This window comes from Hirundo rustica, unplaced genomic scaffold (genome assembly GCF_015227805.2).
Source record: "Hirundo rustica isolate bHirRus1 unplaced genomic scaffold, bHirRus1.pri.v3 scaffold_197_arrow_ctg1, whole genome shotgun sequence".
Classification (NCBI taxonomy): Eukaryota; Metazoa; Chordata; class Aves; order Passeriformes; family Hirundinidae; genus Hirundo; species Hirundo rustica.
Window position 1 is genome coordinate 11,893 of NW_026690264.1, and position 19,517 is coordinate 31,409.

General features: G+C 51.4%; 1 protein-coding gene and 1 pseudogene across 1 annotated transcript; both read right to left on the reverse strand.

Annotated features, from left to right (window-relative positions):
- Positions 1-1,968: 1,968 nt before the first annotated feature.
- Positions 1,969-19,517, reverse strand: part of LOC120747766 (zinc finger protein 271-like) — a 47,952-nt pseudogene continuing 30,403 nt past the window's right edge.
- On the reverse strand, positions 12,204-13,276 carry LOC120747767 (olfactory receptor 14J1-like). The gene has a single exon (XM_040053809.2). It carries the CDS (start codon positions 13,202-13,204, stop codon positions 12,224-12,226), a length of 981 nt encoding a protein of 326 aa, XP_039909743.2. The 5' UTR covers positions 13,205-13,276; the 3' UTR covers positions 12,204-12,223.

The window sequence follows — 19,517 nt, forward strand, 5'->3', positions numbered from 1 at the left end:
CCCGAGCGCAGTGAGAAGGTTCAGACCCGGCATGGGGTCCCAGTTCTGTCACCGGCAGGTTCCCCAAAACAGCCTTTGGTTCCCCTGGGATTGCCTAATCCCCCCTTCGGCACCTCTGAAAAACCCCCTCGGGAACCCCCAAAAATCCACCATGACCCAAAAACCCCCGGAATCCACAAAACCTCCACAGGAACTCCTCACAGATATTTATACCCAGCACAGGGTCCCCATCGCCATCATCAGCATCACCTGGGACCCCCAAACCCAGGCCTTTGTCCCTTGGGCTCTGGCAGTGCCTCTGGAGGCCCCACAGAAGGAACTTTCCTTTCAGGGGCTGCACTTTGGTCCTCCCTGGCCCCTCCCTGAGGAGGCTGGCAGGGGTTGCAGTTTGATGACATTTGTCCTTGCTGCCCCTCCCATCCCACTGCCCCACAAACAGCCCCGAGGCACCTGTGAGGGACAGGCCCTGCTGTGCCAGGCCTGGGCTCAGGGCTCGGCCTTTCTGCTTCCTCCAGCCAAAACCCAGGCCTTGCTCAGCCCTGCAGTTCCTGCTGCTGTGCCCCAAGCTCCCTTGGCCGGTGCTGGAAAGGGACCTGAGGTACCTTAATCCCCTCGGGTGATGCATGGGAGAAAACAACAAACTTCTCAGGAGGGTGGAGAACAAACTTCTGGTTGCAAACTTGGGAAATATTAAAGCAACATGGAGTTACAGTAAATCAATTCACAAAGAACTAATAGAGTAAACTCTAACCTGTCCAACTTCCAGTTCTCCAGGTTTTGAGAAGAGGAAGTCAGGAGAAGAGAGAGGGAGAGAGAGATGCACAGTCACCCTTGGATCCAGCGCCATCTCAGCTGCTGTGAGCTCTGGGGCCGTGGGACGTGTCAGTGTCACAGCCATGTCACAGCCTCACCTGCTCTGGTCCCTCTCACAGGTGGGGTTTTTGGGGTGCCAGGAGCTTGGCAGCCACTTTGTGGCTGGACCAGAGGCTGCAGTGGCTGGGGCTGGGGCAGTGACTGCCCCACCTATGCAGAACTTGCCCTGGCCCTCAAACACACACTGGAGATGTCTGGGGCCATTCATCATTTCTCTGCTCTCCAGCACTGAAGCAATGGACTCTGGCTGCAGCTATGAGCTCATGCCCAAGGCAGCCACCCCTGGCAATGGGACTCCATGGAGCTGCTCTCAGGAAATCCCCCAAGAGTTGGGGAGTACCCCAAAACCACCTCAGACACGTGGGAAACCCCAAAATCTCTTCAGGAATGTGGAATATCCAAAAACTCCCTCAAGAACCAGCACCCATTCCCGTCATCATCCCCAGACTTTGGATGTCTTATTCCAGACCCCACCCCATCACCCCAATGCCAACCCAAATCCATCCCACCCCTGCCATCCCAAGCCCTATTTCCCCAATTTCACACCTCCCAAACCACATCCCACCCATCCTGTCCCACCTCAGCCCTCCTGATTTTCACCCTACTTCACCCATTCCCCTTCCAACCCCATCCATCCCTGAGGGGCTGTGCAATCAAGTAATTTTTTGGGTGAGATTGTGTCGTTTTAGCATGAAGTGGTTTTGAGGTGACAGATCAAACCCTCTTATCTCTTTGAGTGCCCAGAAATGGAGACAACCACACCAAATACCCCACAAACCCCCAATTCCTCCCCAGTATCTGCCTGAGTCCCAGATTGCCCTGAAACACTAGTAAAACATGAGGCTTTAGATGCCTTTGATGAATTTGTTGATTTTTATCCCCAGTTTTGTCTGGTTTAAAGGGATGAAGATGAATCAAAATAATATAAGGGACCACCAAAGAAAAGGACCACCAGCCCAGTGTCTTTCCAGTGCGGATCGCTGGGAATGTAGGTCACCAGTTCTCTGGCCTGTGTGGGTCCTCTGAAGCAGGACTAAGTTGGAGCACTGCACAAAGCTCTTCCCGCAGCTGAGGCACTCTTAGGTCTTCCCTTACTGGTGTCTCCGTTGGTGTCTGTTCAAGTGAGAGCTCCTGGACAAGCTCTTCCCACAAGCGAGACATTCGTAGGGCCATTCCCTGGTTTGGATCCTTAGGTGGTGGATCAGGTGGGAGCTTATGCTGAAGCTCATCCCATATTCCCCACACTGGTAGGGCCTCTTCCCATTGTGGATCATTTGGTGGATGACCAGTTGGAGGCTCTGGTGGAAGCCCTTCCTGCATTCCGCACACTTGTAGGGCATTTCCCCAGTGTGGATACGCTGGTGAATGATGAGGGTGGAGTTGTGCTTGAAGCCCTTCCTGCAGCTGGGGCAGCGGAAGGGCCTCTCCTCTCTGTGAATCCGCTTGTGCACAAGGAGACTGGAGCTTCTCTGAAACCTCAGGGCACTTGTCAGGTCTCTCCCCAGTGTGGATCTTCTGGTGGATGATCAGCTGGGACCTCCGGTTGAAGCCCTTCCTGCATTCCCCACACTTGTATGGCCTTTCTTCAGCATGGATATTCTGGTGGCGGATCAAGATGGAGCTCTGGCTGAAGCTCTTCCCACATTGCTCACACTGGTAGGGCCATTCCCTGGTGTGGATCCTCTGGTGGCGGATCAGGATGGAGCTCTGGCTGAAGCTCATCCCACATTCCCCACACTCGTAGGGCCTTTCCCCAGTGTGGATCCTCTGGTGGCAGATCAGGTGGGATCTCTGGCTGAAGCTCTTTCCACATTCCCTGCACTCGTAAGGCCTCTCCCCAGTGTGGATCTTTTGGTGGATGATCAGTTTGGACCTCTGGTTGAAGCCCTTCCTGCATTCCCCACACTTGTATGGCTTTTCCTCAACGTGGATGTTCTGGTGGCGGATCAAGTGGGAGCGCCGGCTGAAGTTCTTCCCACATTGCTCACACTGGAAGGGCCTTTCCCCTGTGTGGATCCTCTGGTGGCGGATCAGGATGGAGCTCTGGCTGAAGCCCTTCCCGCATTCCCCACACTTGTAGGGCCTCTCCCCAGTGTGGATCCTCTGGTGGCAGATCAGGTGGAAGGTCTGGCTGAAGCTCATCCCACATTCCTCACAATGGTAGGGCCTCTCCCCGGTGTGGATCCTCCGGTGGCGGATCAGGTGGGATTGCTGGCTGAAGCTCTTCCCACATTGCTCACACTTGTAGTGCCCTGTTTTGCTGTGGATCCTCTGGTGGCAGATCAAGAGGGATCTCTGGCTGAAGTTCATCCTGCATTCCCCGCACTCGTAGGGCTTCTCCCCGGTGTGGATGCACTGGTGGGTCACAAGGGTGGAGTTTTGCTTGAAGCCCTTCCCACATTCCCCACACCTGTAGGGCCATTCCCCAGTTTGGATCACCTGGTTCTGGACCACGTGGGAGATGTGGCTGAAGCTCTGTCCATCTTCCCAGCACAGTCCAGGTCTTCCCTTCTCCAAGAACCCTAGGATGGGTTTGGAACCCGTCCTTGAGCAGGATGTCTTGGGCTTTGCCTTCCCATTGGATTCTTGTGCAGTGGAGCCACTCAAAATGGCCTCTTCCATGAGGTTCTGCCCTCGGGATTTGTCCTCCCTGGTCTCCATCCTCAGCTCCTTGTCTGGGGGAGGAAGGACAAGGAGAGGATGGGATTTGCCTCCGTGCCCGAGAGAAGGGGAAGGAGATCCCCCCAGTGAATTCCCATTAGGACTGTGTTGGCAGCGGGGTTGTCCTGCAGCCAGAGGCCATGCTGGGCTGGGAGATGGAGCAGGAGAGAGGGGGAAAGGGGCACTGACTTCCTCCTCACCTGCCTGGCTGTCCTGGAGCATCTTCCCTGTGGCCTAACCTAAAAAATAAAAAATTAAACTAAAAATGCAATACTAAAATAAAAAAAATTCTGAGACAGTCAGAATACAACCTGACACCCAGGTAGTCAGGGTGTTGCTTGCAGTCCAATCAAATTGTGGCTGCAGTCCTCCTGGAGTAACAGGTGTGGTTTTGTAGAAGCAGTGCTCCTGTAGAAGGGTGTAGTTTTCCTCTGAAGGTCCAGTGGTGGTGTAGATGAGTCTGGCCTTCCTCTGGGAATCCAGTGGAAACCAGGCTGCTTCTGGTGTTTAAATCTCAGATTATATCCAGGTGGGAATGCTTGGCTCCTCCCTCTGGGTGGAGCATCTCACAATGGGTTGATGTAATTTTATCAGTCATGCAGTGAGACTCAATGGCCCATTAAGAGAAGATATCTCCCTGGAGGGAGGATGGGTCATGGAAGAGATCAAGAACACTGCCCCATCTGGTTTTAACAGCTGGGCCATTAACCAAAGATATCGCCCTGGAGTTATGAGAAATGGGTCATGGAACAGTTTTTACTTGGATCTCCAAGGGCAACTGGGAGAACCAGGAACACACTGGAGGAAAGTGGGAGCAACTGGGAGCAACTGGGACCATGCTGGGGCAAACTGCATCATAATGGGGAATGACTGGCAGTGACTGGGCTCATACTGCAAGTGCTGACAAAACTGAAAGCACACAGGGTGGGGGCAACTAGGCTGATACTAGAAGCAGCCTCTTCTGGCACCAGGACCACTGAACCCCTTTTCAGTGAGACATGAACTTCAAAGGAATTAAGGATTTTAGAAAAGTTAAGGTTTTAGCTACAGATCAGCTTTGCCTGAATTAGTTAAAGTAGATAGATAGATAGGCTGTGCTGGAAATAATTAGGAGTCAATGGTTAGTTGAAAGGAAATGAATCTGAAGTAGCTATCCCAGATCTAAATAATTAATTGCTTGTCATTTTTGTATTTGTTTAGCTGTGTTTATAATGAGAAACAGAAGAAACTGGTAAATAGACCTAAGAACACAGACAACTGTAAATCTTCTAACATCCCATTGAAACAGTCATGGAAACAGGAAACTGGAGTTCTACCAGGTTCCATTTGTCCTGTTAGCCATTGAAAAGTTTGAAAGTTTAGAATGAGGAAGACTCTCCTTGCTTCCTCTTTTTATGACCTCTCCCCATAAAAGAGACCACTGACCTAATTCAAAGAACAAACTATGAATGCTTAATGGCCTTTTATCTAATTATAATACAAAGCAGAGGCTGCCAGGCAATAGTGTTATGAATATGTATTAGCATGTGGGATATTCAACACTTATATAAATAAATAGAGTCTGTAATCACTTGTAACTTTGCAGTGCATATTAGGGAGCGATTCCATGCAGCTGCCCAGCATTGCATTAAACCTCCACTTTCTAACTCTAATCTATTAGAGAGTCTTTTGTCCATCACAGCTGGGTATTGATATTAGATCAATATCCATACATTAATAAATCACCCATCATCCCGCCCCTCCAGCCCTAGCACCCCTCGCCAGGGTCTCAGCAATCCCAGGTGTCCTCCACTCTTGGGGTCCCCACTTTGGGGTTCTGGGGGTCTCCATTCTCAGGGGTCTCGCTTAGGGAAACTGCAGCTTTCCTGGGGCTCCCCAAACCTGGTGTCACTGCCCCCCACCGGTCCCGTGCGGTCTCCACATGGCACCGGCAGAGCTTGGAGGGCCCGGCCGGGGAAGCCCAACCCCCCTGTGTGGGCACCCACATCCGCCCGCCCCCTGTCACGGCTCTGCCACCACTGCCACAAGGACCCCCAAAAACACCCACCAAGGATCCCCCAATGTCCCCCCGAGGGGCATCTGCAGCTCGGCTTTGGAGCCCTGCAAACTCCAAATATCTCCCCTGAAACAAAGCAGAAAAGAACCTTATAACAACAGTTGTTAGAGTAGTATGTATTTTTAATTGACATTGAGGTTCATGGGGATTAACTTCACTAAAGACATGCATGAACACTAGAGAGCTTGCCTCTCTTATTATGCTTTGAGGTCTTACATATGCATGGCATTGCACAATCTGCCTTATACATATTTATTCTCTGGCCTCACTCATCCTCACTTTGTATGGTAATTAACTCCTCTTGGTACATCCTGTTGGGCATGCTTAGTTCATCATGGTGGTCTCCAAGGGTCTCTAGAAGATGAAAGAAATGGAATCTTCCTCAGTGAACTCTTCACCTTTATTTTTCTTGTGTGTGCTTTGGACCTTTTGGCATTTTTTTCAAGGCAAGATGTCAGTTTTTGCTGGCTGAGTCTGTTTTTCTCTTTCTTTGCATTTTTTGCTTTGTTATCTTGTTATGTTTAGGTTAGTCTTTCTTGTTATCACTGAGGGGTCCTGGATGTTTGTACTGCTTTAAAATATGTAAACAGGCACAGCACTCGATATTCACTGAATGCCTTCTAAAATGTACAATAACTTCTAAAATACAGTGTATGCTTTTAAGTTTGCTATAAAGATTAGCTAGAATTTTCAAGCCTCTGTCTCATGTCCTCCTTTTTCTATAGACCTAGTAAATTCTTTTCCTACTACTGGATCTTCTCTCTAGGCTTAACTCACTATCTTGATAATTCTCTTTTAACATTATCCTAGGTGTTTTAGATAATGAGATTAAAATTGCCACTCACTTTAACATCCTCTAGTTCTATATGAGTACTACAATAGACATTATTAAATTTATACTAAATAATAACAGCAAAATAATGATGGGGTGACATAGCATGTTTAAGACTCTAGTTGCATTTGGTGACTCTAAAGACTACATCCTACCAGTTGTGGCTTGAGTCTTGCTTTACTTTTTGTAGAACTCTCCTTATTTCTTTTGTATCATGTTGGAATTACTACAGGTTTTTGTCTGTTCTCTTGAATTTGTTTTACGATTTTGTTCAAATCGTCATGCTTTATTAATTGCTTTACTAGGGTTAGGTTTATTCTAATAAGCGTGGGTAACAATTGGTGATAGGTTTTATAATTAGACTTGATTATCTGGTGGGTTATAACTGACACTAAATATGAAAAGTTGTACCTGAAAATCTTAACAAAATTGTAGATACAGAAATTAGAATGTTTTTTAGCAGGTAAGGATATATTATTTCTATCTTGCCCTAGGTTACAGTGTAAGATGTGCCCAAAGTATGTATGCTATCACCATCTACATGAGCTGTTGAAGCTAGGTTGGGCAGTGTTTCCCTTGCCCCCTGCTGCCAGACTATCTTCTGTTAATGGCCCATCAATGCCCTGCTGCATGACTCATAGATAACTCCCTCCGGGAGCTAACTCTGTTTAATGGGCAATCAAGGCCCCATTGCAAGACTGATAAAATGATATCAGCCCATTGTGAGATGCTCTGCCCAGGGGGAGGAGCCAAGCATTCCCACCTGGATAGAATCTGGGATTTGGGACAGCACAGGCAGCCTTACCCACTGGATTCCCAGAGGACAAGAGCTACCAGACCTTTCTGCAAGAACACTGCTTCAACCAGACCACTTCATCTGGACTGCTACCACCACCACAGGGAATCAGGTTGTATTCTGACTCTGTCAGTGATCTTCTGTACTATTGCATTTTTTTTATTTTATTTTATTTTACTTTTTTCCCTCCTATTAAATGGGTTTTCTCTGACTAGGAGTCTCTCGCTGGTTTTGCATTCAAGCCAGCACACCCAGTCACTCCCAGTTGCTTGCAGTGTGTTCCCAGGAACCCCCAGTATGATTACAGACCCTCCCAGTATACCCCAGTTGCCCTCAGCATACTCATAGTCATCCCCAGTCACATCCACTTGTCCCAGTAATGTTCCAGTTTCTACCAGTATGATTCCAGTCACTCTCAGTCTAATCCCAGTATATCCCAGTTGGTCCCACAATGATCCCCGTTCCCCAGTTCTGGTTCTGCTGGCTCCCAGTGTGCTCTGATCCTGCTCCCAGTGGGTGCCAGTCCTGGGCCAGGTGTATCCCGGTGTCTGCCCGTGTCCAAGTCCATCCCAGCCTGTCCCAGTCCATCCTGGTCCCTTCCCAGCAGCCGCCATCCTTTCCCAAATCCTGCCTCTCTTGCCCCCTGAGCGGCTGCTGGACGCCCCACCAAGATGCTGCCGGGGCTTGTGGGTTTCGTGTTGGGCTTCGTCTGCCTGGGCTGGGGCTCGGCCTCCACTGCAGGAGTAGGTGAGGGGGTTCCCCAGGGGTCGTGTCCCCCATTTGGAGTGCTTGGGACTCCCCCATGTCCCCCCCATGCCAGGCTCACCCGCTTTTCTCTCCCCACAGCTCCTGACCCAGCTCCGGGACCCCCTGCACCCCCTTTCCCGAGTATCCTCCTCTCCCAGCCCCTGGATCCCCTGTTTCTGTCAGCCCGGGCACCCCCAGATCCCCATTCTCTGCCAGCCCAGGGCACTTCATCCCCAGGCCTTCCTTTCCTGGAAAACCCAAACTAGAATATCCCAGAGTCTTCAGCTCCAGTTTCAGGATGACAAAAATGTAAAGAAGGCCCAGATTGCTCCAGCAGAGCTGACCTTGATCCATTTTTGCTTTTGCAGTGACCCTGTGTCTTCCAGGATCTCCCTGAGACTCCTGCCAGGCATCTCCTGGAGTCTTTGACACAGAGGTCTAAGGAGCTGAGATCCCGGGTAGCAGCCCCAGAGGGCTCCAGGGAAGCTGCCCGAGGGGATTTTGTGCCAGGAAGGAGGGAGCTGTGCAGGCCTGCAGGAGCACAGGGGCAGCCCCGCTGTGGTGACTCAGCAGCAGCTGAATGTGGCTCCTCTTGTGCTGGGTGCGTCTGTGTGCTCTGCTTGGCACCTTGAGGAGCAGCTGGATGTGCCCGTGGCTGCAGGCTCTGTGTCTGGGCTGCTGCTGGCCACAGAGGGTGTGGGGCGGGTGAAGGGCTGGGCAGTGCCCCTGTTGCTGCCGAGCTCCGGGCAGGGCTGGCTGGGGCTGTGGCTGCCAGGGCCGGCCAGGACAGCACCTGCCCCACTGCGGCCTTGTCCCTGCCAGGGCCCCTGGGCCAGGCGCCAAGGCTCCCGCTGCTGCTGCTGGAGCTCAGGGGCTGCGGGGCCGTGCCGGCCTGTCCCTGTCCCCATGGAGGGACCAGGCCCGGCCCTGGCTGCCCTGAGGCTGCCGCTGCTGCAGCTGCGGGCACAGCGGGAGCAGGAGGAAGAGGAGGAGGAGGGGGAGGAGGAGGCAGCGTGGGATGGAGGCGCTGCCTTGGCACAGTGCTGGGGAGCCCCGGCACCGTCCCAGCAGCTGGCCTCTCCCTCCTGCCCCGTCCCTCAGCTGGTGCCGCCCTTGGGGCGCTGGGCCTTGGGCTTCCTCTTCTCCCTGGGCATCCCCTGCCGCCTGCCCAGGCTGTCCTGGGGAGCTGCTGCCTCCTGAGCCAGGGGCTCTGCTCTGCTGCACTGGGCACCCCGGGGCTCCTGGAACACCCCACGGGCAGGGCGGGCACAGAGTGTCACAATGTCCCCTTGGTTCCAGCAGGCCCTGCAGGGTCACAGAGCTCCCTGTGCACCCTGAGGCCCCACAGCACCCAGCCCAGGCCATTGCCATGGTTCCAGTCACTCCCAGTATAGTTCCAGTGACTTCCAGTCTCTCTTCAGTACATCCCAGTTGCCCCCAGCATGTTCCCAGTCACTCCCACTTCCTCCCAGTTGCTTCCAGCATGATTCCAGTTGCCCATAGCCACTCCAAGTCACCCTCAGTGCAGTTCCAGTTGCTCCCAGTATATCCCAGTTGCTCCCAGCATGGTCCAAACTGCCCTCAGCCTGCTCCGGTCACTCCTGGTATGATCCCATCCCCCACAGTGTTGTCCCAGTTCATCCCAGTATGAACCCACTTGCACCCAGTTGCCCCTAGTCTAGTCCCAGTCACTCCATAGATGGACCCAGTGCCTTCCAGTATGATCCCAGTCATGCCAGGTTGCCTCCAGTGTGGATTCAGTCATTCCCAGTCACTCCCAAGTTCTCCCCAGCACTGTCCCTGTTGTTCCCAGCATGTTCCCAGTCATCCCCAGGATGGTTACAGATGCTCCCAGTATATCTCAGTTACCCTCAGCATGTTTGCAGTCATTCCCAGACACACCCAGTGATTCCAGTAAGGTGCTTCTTGTCCCACTATGATCACAGTCACGCCCACTATATCCCAGTTGCCTCCAGCATGCATCCAGTCATTTCCAGTTGATCTCAATTTGCTTGCAGCATGATCCCAGTTTCCCTCAATTGCTCCCAGTAGCCCAAAGTGTGATCCCAGTTGCTCCCTTTCAATACCAGTACAATCTCAGTAATCTCCAGTATGATCCTAGTCAAATGCCAGCACTCCAACTATAGTCTCAGTATCATCCCAATTACTTTCAATCACTCCCAGAATGGTCCCAATTGCCTCCACTAGATCAACCCCATCAGTCCCAGTATGATGCCATTTGTTCCCGGTGGCTCCCAGTCACCCCCAGTATGGGGGATGATGTGCAGAGTATGTTCCCACCCCACCATTTCCCCCATCCAAGCCCTGGGACTCAGAGCAGCCTCGTGCAAATCTGAGCTCCCTCCACCCCAGGCTGGACCTGCAGGTTTCAGCTCCTGGGCTCCAACTCCCACCTGCTTCCCTTGGAGAAGGAGCTGCCCAAGGCACAAAGGGATGTTCATTTATTGTCAGCCAACAAACCCAAGGGAAGGCACAGCTCCATCAAATGCAAAAGTCATTCTTCTCCCTGGCTCTGCCCTGCACCTGATCCCCACAGCCTGTCCCGTTTCCTTCATCCCTCCACTGCCAGGGACTTTCTGGGACAAGGGAGCTCTGCTCTGGCTATGGAGTTGGTCCAAGTGCCACTGGAGTGGGAAGCACAACTCCTCAGGTTTGTGTCCTTGGAGGGACCATGAACTGGTGAGACTCAGAGGCACAGAAAGGTTTCTCTTTGTGGACAACATAAAAAATGTGAACATGATAAATTTAATAAACATGGAAACACTTCCCTCAGCTCCTTGTGACATCCCAGCAACATCTGACATGTCCACAACCTACAAGTGATTTCCAAACAGGAAAAATTTTCAACCAAGACATAAGAGGTGATATATAAGAAAAAAATACAACTAAGATGCTGACTAAGGTGTTATTTAAAATTCTGAAAAATTGGACAACTCTGGGAACCTCAAAGCATGAAGCCAGTCAAGGGAGATGCATTGGAATGACCAGAGAACAGCTGCAGGAGGAAATCTGGGAGTAACAGGAAGGACATAGATCCAGCTGCTCTACATGAAGAACTGCCCTTAGACATGGCCATTTAAACAGGAGACCTGGAAAGACCTGAAGGAAGAGGGCCATGAATTGTTAGAATGAATGTTGGTGGCAAAGGTAGAGGGGAAGATCAGTATTTCTTCTCCTGCCATCAGTAGGAGAATCCAGTAGATCCAGGAAATTCCTGTTCCTGGTGGGAAAATTTTGCTACTTCTTAAAAGCAGCTACTTCTTAAATGACCCTGATAATAGAGATTTGCTTATATAATATGAAACTAAAAGGTATTAAAACCTGTGCCCCTTTCCAGGCAGGCATCAGTTGTGTGCCCATACACAGGCAGTGCCACTCATGCCCTGAGGTGCTGAGCTGGGATTGGCATCTCTCAGAGAGGAGCTGAGGGAGAGCAGAGCACCTTGCAAGCTGCAGGTCCCTGACAGCCCCAGAGGGCTCCTGTCCCAAAACCATCTGCTCTGCTCCAGTCTGGAACAGGGACCAGCATCGTGCCGGGATTATCAGAGAACTGAGGTGTGTGCTGGAATTCAATCCCCTCCCCATCCCACAGCAGCCCTGCATTTCCCTCCTCCAGCCTTGGTCTCCAGCACAGCCATGGAGGCTCTTTGGGCTCTGGACTTTTCCTGCAGCCACCAAGGGCAGCTGAGCTCTGCCTTTGGCACAGTCAGCCCTGCCCAGCCCAGGCAATGCCCAGCAATTCCTTGTGTGTGCCTGGCCTTGCTGCAGCCCCGGCACTGCCACCCCCAGCACTGTGCCCGGCCCCGAGAGCACTCAGGCCCTACAGCAACACCAGGGCCAGGAGGGCAGCGGGGCAGGGGCACGGGAGCAGCACTGGCAACACCAAGTGCTGCTGCTCCTGGGCACAGCTGCTGTGCCAGCACTGATCTGCCCCAGCTCTGCACACAGACATTGCTGCTGCAGCTGCAGAGAAGGGAACAAAAGGGGCATCTCTGCAGAAATGTTTTCTGGGACATCCTTTAGTTACTTTAAAGCCATGGGAAGTACAGCCCTTCACTGAAAATGTCTGTGGCCACAGGAATAGTGGGAAACAAAAAGAGAAATGGCACAAACTTCACATTTATTTGTGCAGAAGATGAAAAAAAAAAAATCAAAGAAAAAAACTTCCAAACTAAAATACAGAGAAATATCAAATATGACTTTTATTACAAGTGATTTGCAAAAATTGGCCAGCAGTTTAATGTTTCTGAAACCATCCAGTCATCAGTCTCCACACTGCAGCCTTGAGCTCCTGGTTCCTCAGGCTGTAGATGAGGGGGTTCAGGGCTGGAGGCACCACTGAGTACAGAACTGACAGGGCCAGATCCAGAGATGGGGAGGAGATGGAGGGGGGCTTCAGGTAGGCAAACACTGCAGTGCTGAGGAACAGAGAGACCACAGCCAGGTGAGGGAGGCAGGTGGAAAAGGCTTTGTGCCGTCCCTGCTCAGAGGGGATCCTCAGCACGACCCTGAAGATCTGCACATAGGAGAAAACAATGAACACAAAACAACCAAATGCTAAACAGGCACTAACAGCCAGAAGCCCAAGTTCCCTGAGGTAGGACTTGGAACAGGAGAGTTTGAGGATGTGTGGGATTTCACAGAAGAACTGGCCCAGGGCATTGCCATGGCACAGGGGCAGTGAAAATGTATTGGCTGTGTGTAGCAGTGAATAGAGAAAGGCACTGGCCCAGGCAGCTGCTGCCACATGGGCACAAGCTCTGCTGCCCAGGAGGGTCCCGTAGTGCAGGGGTTTGCAGATGGACACGTAGCGGTCGTAGCACATGATGGTCAGGAGGAAATATTCTGATCCGATGAAGAACAGAAAGAAAAAGAGCTGAGCAGCACATCCTGCAGAGGAGATGGTCCTGGTGTCCCAGAGGGAATTGTGCATGGCTTTGGGGACAGTGGTACAGATGGAGCCCAGGTCGGTGAGGGCCAGGTTGAGCAGGAAGAAGAACATGGGCGTGTGCAGGTGGTGGCCGCAGGCTACGGCACTGATGATGAGGCCATTGCCCAGGAGGGCAGCCAGGGAGATGCCCAGGAAGAGGCAGAAGTGCAGGAGCTGCAGCTGCCGTGTGTCTGCTAATGGCAGCAGGAGGAAGTGGCTGATGGAGCTGCTGTTGGACATTTCATCACTCTGGCCATGGAGTCCTTTTGAAGGAGGAGACAGTGACATCTCAGGGGAGACTTTGCTGAGCAGTATCCAAGTCCTTTCTCCCACCCCTGCCCCTGCTGCTCTGTGCCACCCAATTCTCCTTTTCTCAGAGCCCTTCCTTCATCCCCATGCCTGGAGCTCTGCTGGGATCTGGCCCCGTTGCTGTGATGAGCAGGGGCTCTGCCCATGGACACCGAGGGGTCAGCTCTGCTCTGCAGCACTGGGGTCATGGGAACAGGGACAGGGGCCAGTCCTGGGCTTGGGCTTCATCAGCCCAAACTGCTCCTGAGGCAGAGGAGCTTGGCAGCATCTCCTGTGCCAAGGCTAAGGAACGGTGATGGCCAAAGGCAGCTGGAGAGGGTTTCCTGCTGTGCCCAGGGAGATCAGAGAGAATTGTAAAAGGCAAGAGCATTGGCTGGAACACAGTGAAGGGTGAGGGGAGCTAGTCTGTTGCTCCACTGTTTCCCAGCTCTCCAAGGCAGAGGGAGCTGGGTCACCACATTTGCTGTGTCTTGGCATGGGGATCTGTAAAAAATATAATGGATTAGTTTGGTCTGGAGAGGACTTTCAATATCCCAGTACAGCTTGGTGGCACTTTCCCCCCACTGCCTGCCCAGGGCTCTGCTGCCTGGAGCTGTCCCTGCCTGCAGCTGCTTCCCTGTGCCCAGGGCTGGGCCCTGCCAGTGCTGCCAGAGCCCAGCCCAGCCCTGGGGGCTCAGCTCCGCCCTGCAGAGCCCTCCCAGCTCAGGCACTGCCCAGGGGCAGCTCTGGCTCTGCAGGTTCTGATGGCAACCTCAGAGCAACCATGAGGAGGCTGGAAAAGTGACACTGGTGCTGCCTGCAAGGGACCCTCTGGTGATTTCTGTCACTGCCTGGTTTATTAAGGTCTGAGAGAAAATTGTTTGATTTTTCTCAACCTGAACTGAGAGATTAATATCAATGTGCAATTTTCTATCCAGGCAACACAGAGCAGTAGATTAAAAAAACAGAATTTTCCCTTTATGCAGCCCCAGCCTGTCTTTGCTCCCTATATAATCTATTTGGAAATATTCTGGAGTTAAATGTCATGTTGAGAGCAGATCTGAACAATGCAGCATCCTCACCACACAAGAAGAATACTTCCACGTTTTACCAGCTGTCTCCTGCCTCCCAGATCTTGTCCCCCAGTGCTGGGAGCAGCTCCCAGGGCTGCCTGAGAGCTGTCCCTGGCAGGCAGCAGAGTTCCTGCCCCAGCACAACACCCTGCGCTGCAGGACCCTGCTCTGCAGGACAGCCCTGGGCACCCCTGGCTGCTCTCCACAAGAGATAATCAGAGAATGTACTCACAGAGTCTGTAGGTATTGGGATGTTGCGGCTTTAGGAGATCCCTGCAGGAGCTGCAGCTGCCTTGTGTCCTGCAGCCAGAGGTTCCTGTGTCAAGGGCTGGGAGTGATTCTCCCTCAGTCACTTCTCAGCTCCTTCCCAGCCCTGAGTGATTGAAGCTCTCTGTGCCTGTGTGCTGTGCCCGGGGTGGCTGCAGGCAGTGCCCCAGCCCTGCTGGGCTGGGAGAAGAGCTGCTCATCAAGAGCAATGTGGTTTTAAGCTCTTCTTGGTTGCCAGGAGCTGCCTCTGTGCCAGGAGCCCAGTCCAGCTCAGCAGCACAGACACAGTACAAGGATTTTAATGACCCTCTTGGGGCTTTGGTGCTGTTTACATCAGACTCAGTCCCTCAGAGTGTGATCAAAAAACTTCTCAAGAACTCTAAATCAGATTCGAACTTCAAAGTGTCTTGAACTTTTAATGGGTCCCACTGAGGGACACAATTCACATGAAATTGTCCCCAGGTTCCAGTTAGAGCAAAACACTGGAGGCAGTGATGAGATGTGGGGACAAGTAAGGCAAAGTTGTCTCTAATGCTGAGCAAACCTGGATGTGTTTCAGGAATGCAAAGGGCCAAGGCCTGAGCCCCAGCCCCTGGCAAGGCAGATCCTGTCCCTCCCTCCTTGCTCAGGGCTCTTTCCAGGGCACTGGGATGTGGGGATGTGCAATGCCAAGGGCAGCACCATGGGGCGGCCCCTGCCATGCTGCTGAGCAGGGACAAGGAGGCAATGAGGCCCCAGGGCTGCAAGGGTCACTTGTCCCCTCCTGGCCTCAGGAGGCCAGGCAATCCAGACCATTTGACCTTGCAGCTTTTTTTCTGAGAGCAACCCTTGGATATATGGGGAGTTTTGGAGGTGGATTTCCATTTCAGCCATGAGTCCCTGTACCAAAATAATAATTATTCTCCACAGGAAGGAAAGGGCAGAGCCCCAGTGTTTCAAAGACTGATTAGAGGTGGCCCCGGAGGCCAAGACCAGCCAGACCTCTTCGTCTTGGCTGCTTTTTTCTGGTAGCAATCCTTGGCTAGACGGAATTTGTGAGACCAAATCCCAGTTTTGTCATGGGTGTCTGGAAAAGAAGAAGAGTTCTTTTCCATAGGAAGAACCCCTAGTGTTTAAAAAGCAGATGAGAGGTGGTCCTCAGGAAGCCAAGGGAACCTAGACATTCCTGGCAGCTTTTTTCCTGGAAGCTTTCCTTTAATATATGGAATTTCAGAGGTGAATTCCCAATTTTGGCCATGCACACCTGGATTTGAAAGATTTTTTTTTTTCCCCATGGCAAGAAATGCATGCCCCCGCAGTGTTTTGAAGGCAGATGAGGGTGGCGCCCGAAGAGGCCAAGGCCATCCAGAGCTGTCTGTCCTGGCAGGTTTCATCTGGGAACAATCCTTAGATATAATCAAATTTAGAATCCCAATTTTGGCCATGGGCAGCTGGCCAAAGAAGGACAGTTCTTTCCCGACAGGAAGGAAAGCACAGAACTCCAGGGTTTCAGGGGCAGATGAGAAGTGACCCTCAACATGCCAGGGTCAGCTGGACCAGTCAGGCAGCCCCCAGGAGGCCAAGCCAGCCAGACCTGTTCCACGTTCCCTTGGATCCATGGGTCCCTACAGTGTCACAATTGTCCCTTGGTTCCATGCGACCTTGCAGTGTCAACAAGGTTTGCTTGTTTCCATGATACTGCGAAATAACTCAATGGCCCCTTGATTCCACGAGGTCTCAGAGTGTCACAATGATTTCCATGGCTCCGTAAGTTCCTGCAGTGTCACAATGGCCCCTTGGTTCTATTGGGCTCTCCAGGATCACAATGGCCCCTTGCTTCCACGAGGCCTGGCTGTGTCACACTGGCCCCTTGCTTCCATGGGGACCCATAGTGTCACAATGACCCCTTGTTTCCATGAGACCTGGCAGTGTCACAGTGGTTGCCTTGGTTCTGTGGGGCTCTGTGGTGTCACAAGGGCCCTTTGGTTCCGTGGGGACTCACAGTGTCAGAATGGTCTCATTGCTTCCATGGGGCCCTGCAGTGTCACGGCTGCTCCTTGGTTCCACAAGGCCCTGCAGAGCCCCTTGATTCACATGGCCTCTGTCGTGGTTTGGACTCATGAGCTGAGATGAGGACTGTGAGAAAAACAGTCTAAAGGAAAAAGAGGTTCAAATTTAAAGGTATAAAGTAAATTTATTAGTCAGAGAAAGATAATGAGAAGTAAAAGGAGATTTTAAAACACCTTTTTTGCCCCCCAGCCCCTCTCTCTTTCCCACCAATAGCACAGGGAGACAGAGAGTGGGTGTTTTTGTCAGTTCATCACCCAAGATCTTTTTCTCTTTGCTCAGGGAGAGGAGATTTTCTTCTGCTATGTCATGAGTCCCTCCCACAGGCAAAACAATCTTCCCAGTACTGTTGTCCATGGGCTGCAGTCTTTCAAGGATAAGCTGCGCTAGTTTGGAAGCAAAGATCCTCTTTCTCTATCTCTGTTAGCGAAGGCCTTCTCTCTCTGTTCAGGTCTCTCACTGGATCAAAGTTTCCTTTGGCACCTACCCACTGCAGCATGAGCACTTTCCCCACGGGCTGTGAGTGGATCTCTGCATCCCCCATGGATTTCAAGGATTACAGGGGGACAGTTTGCTTCACTATGGTCCAGCTCCAACTCTTAGAGCACCTCCTCCCCCTCCTTTTCCACTGACCTTGGTGCCACTACGTTGTTTTCTCTTACATGTCTTCACTTCCTCCTCTTCTCTAGCTAAAAGAGTAAGTGCTGCCTGTAGGTACCATTGCCAACAAGTTCCACTAATTCAAAGATTCTTGCAGCATCTTGTAGTGCCAAGAGGTTGATTTTGTCTAATTTCTGCACTGGAGAATGGCTCACCATGTTTCCGCTACCGGCCATGAGGCTGCCACAGCGCTGGTGCTATTTAATGCCTGTCTTCATGTGGGGCACTGAGTTGGAGAAGCCACCACCACTGCCCCTGCCCTTCTGCCGGTGGTGTGCCTAGCTAGGGGCGGCCAGGCAGGCAAGGCTCGCTGTGGGCAGCACCGACATGGCAGCGGCTGTGGTGGCGCATTGCCACGGACCATGCCGGGATGTCCTGGCAGCGGTGACTCCCTGGACAAAATTGCATGTGTGCTCTTGTATGGGTTTTAGTGTTTATTCTTTTTTGTGGGAGGGAGAGATTAGGAGAAAAAAACAAAGCAGGCTTAAGCTTGAAAATGAACAAAAATAGTTTTATTAACACACACTAAAAGCATGAAAAAAAGAAAGTTGGGGGAAAAAACCAAAACAAAACAGAGTGACACTTTAAAACATGCTTCCCTCCTTTTACAAACTATTAACTTTCTTATTAAACAACATAGGAAGATACAACTTGAGATTTTCAGTCAGTTTCTCAATTATTAGGCATAATCACTCATTACTTTAGAAGAGTCTCTCAAAGGTTTTTTTATGAAGATGTTTGCCACAAGACAAAATAGTCCAGAGCTCCCAATGTCACACATGCTGCCACCCAGAGTTTTCGCAGACTGTGATGTTCTATCAGAAAAGCTTCTCAGCAAAGTGTATCTGGGGTACTATTTATGAATACTTCTTCTAGTCGAAAATCATCTTTGTCTCAAAGGCTGATACCTCCTTTTAATCCAGGAGTGGGGGTTGTAAATTTCCCAAATAAATCTCAATTACATCAGTCCTCAATTTTGATTAGAATAGCATTCTACCCAACAACACTAAGATGCTGAAAAGAACAGTCCATTTCTCCATAATTTACCTTGGAGAAGTCCGGTTAAAAATGTCCACTTCCTCAATCCTATTCCAATATTACTAGTTCTTTCACTTCTAAGATAACTGACTTCATTCGGCGTCTGTTCTATGTACCCTCTGTTTTCTTTCTTCTTTCTCTCAAGGAAGAGTTGTGCTTTAAAAGTTCCATGTAGCTAGGAAAGGGTTAAATCCACCCGGGCTTGCAAGGGCCATGTGCAAGCACCAGGCTGCAGGGCTGAAGAAAATGCAAAGCTGTGCTGATGGAGGAAGCTGGTAGATGTCCTTTTTTCCACCCCTCGTTCTCATCCAGGGCGGCTCGGCTCAGAGTTGTTATGGAGCTGCAGGCTTTCTTTCTCCGCTGCCAGCGGTGATTAAGCTGGGCCATGGCTTGGTCCCTTCTGCTGCGGTCCGAGCACGTGGCCGGCACTGCCGAACTGCAGCTGATTCCTTCCCTGCCGGCAGCAGGGGAAAGGGGCTCAGCCGGCCCAGGCCCTCCCTGTGCAGGCAGCGGCCCTCGGAGGCCTGGCTGGGCCCAGACCGGCCGCCCTGAGGGGCAGCAGGGCCCGGCCTGGGGCCGCCCGCCGCCTCCGATGTTACCTCATGGCTGATTCCAAAGCAAGAAAGAGGCAGATCGGCAGCAGATTAGTTTTAAATGTCCCTTCTTAAGCCGCATTGACATTTCCCATTGGTCAATTTAGCTGCCAATATCCCGGCCTGCTTTTTGATAGTCCCTGTCCTCCCCCCCAAAACCACTCCACGGTCATGGCAGGGAAAAACATTTCACATTTCTCTTTAACCAGAAAACAAAATTGTGCCAACCCATGATAAAGACACTTTGGGCTTTTCTTCTGACTTTGACTCCTGGAAAGGTTTGTGCAATCTCCTCTCAGGCTCCAATCTCCTGCAACCCCCTCAGGTTCCAGGGCTCAGCACCAAATGCACCATGGGGCTCATTACAATCAAGTCAGTCCTAACAAACCATGGCTGTGCCTTGATTTCCCTCTGGTCTGCTGCAGTTCATTAGGAAGTCTTTTTTCCTAGAGTTACGGAGAAATATTTCAAAGACCTTCTAAAAAAATCCACATTCCTATTTTCAAGGGTGTATTTTTCTCTTTAGAGCAGAGGTGTTTACAACATTCAGTGACTGATATTGACCCAGGGTCTCTCCCAAGGAGATCTGGCCTGTTCAAAGAAGCTGTGCCTTGAGATCTGACCCAGTGTGGACAA

Excerpts from the sequence above, each read along its gene's own strand:
- LOC120747767 (XM_040053809.2), bottom strand. The coding sequence starts at position 13,204 with ATGTCACTGTCTCCTCCTTCAAAAGGACTCCATGGCCAGAGTGATGAA.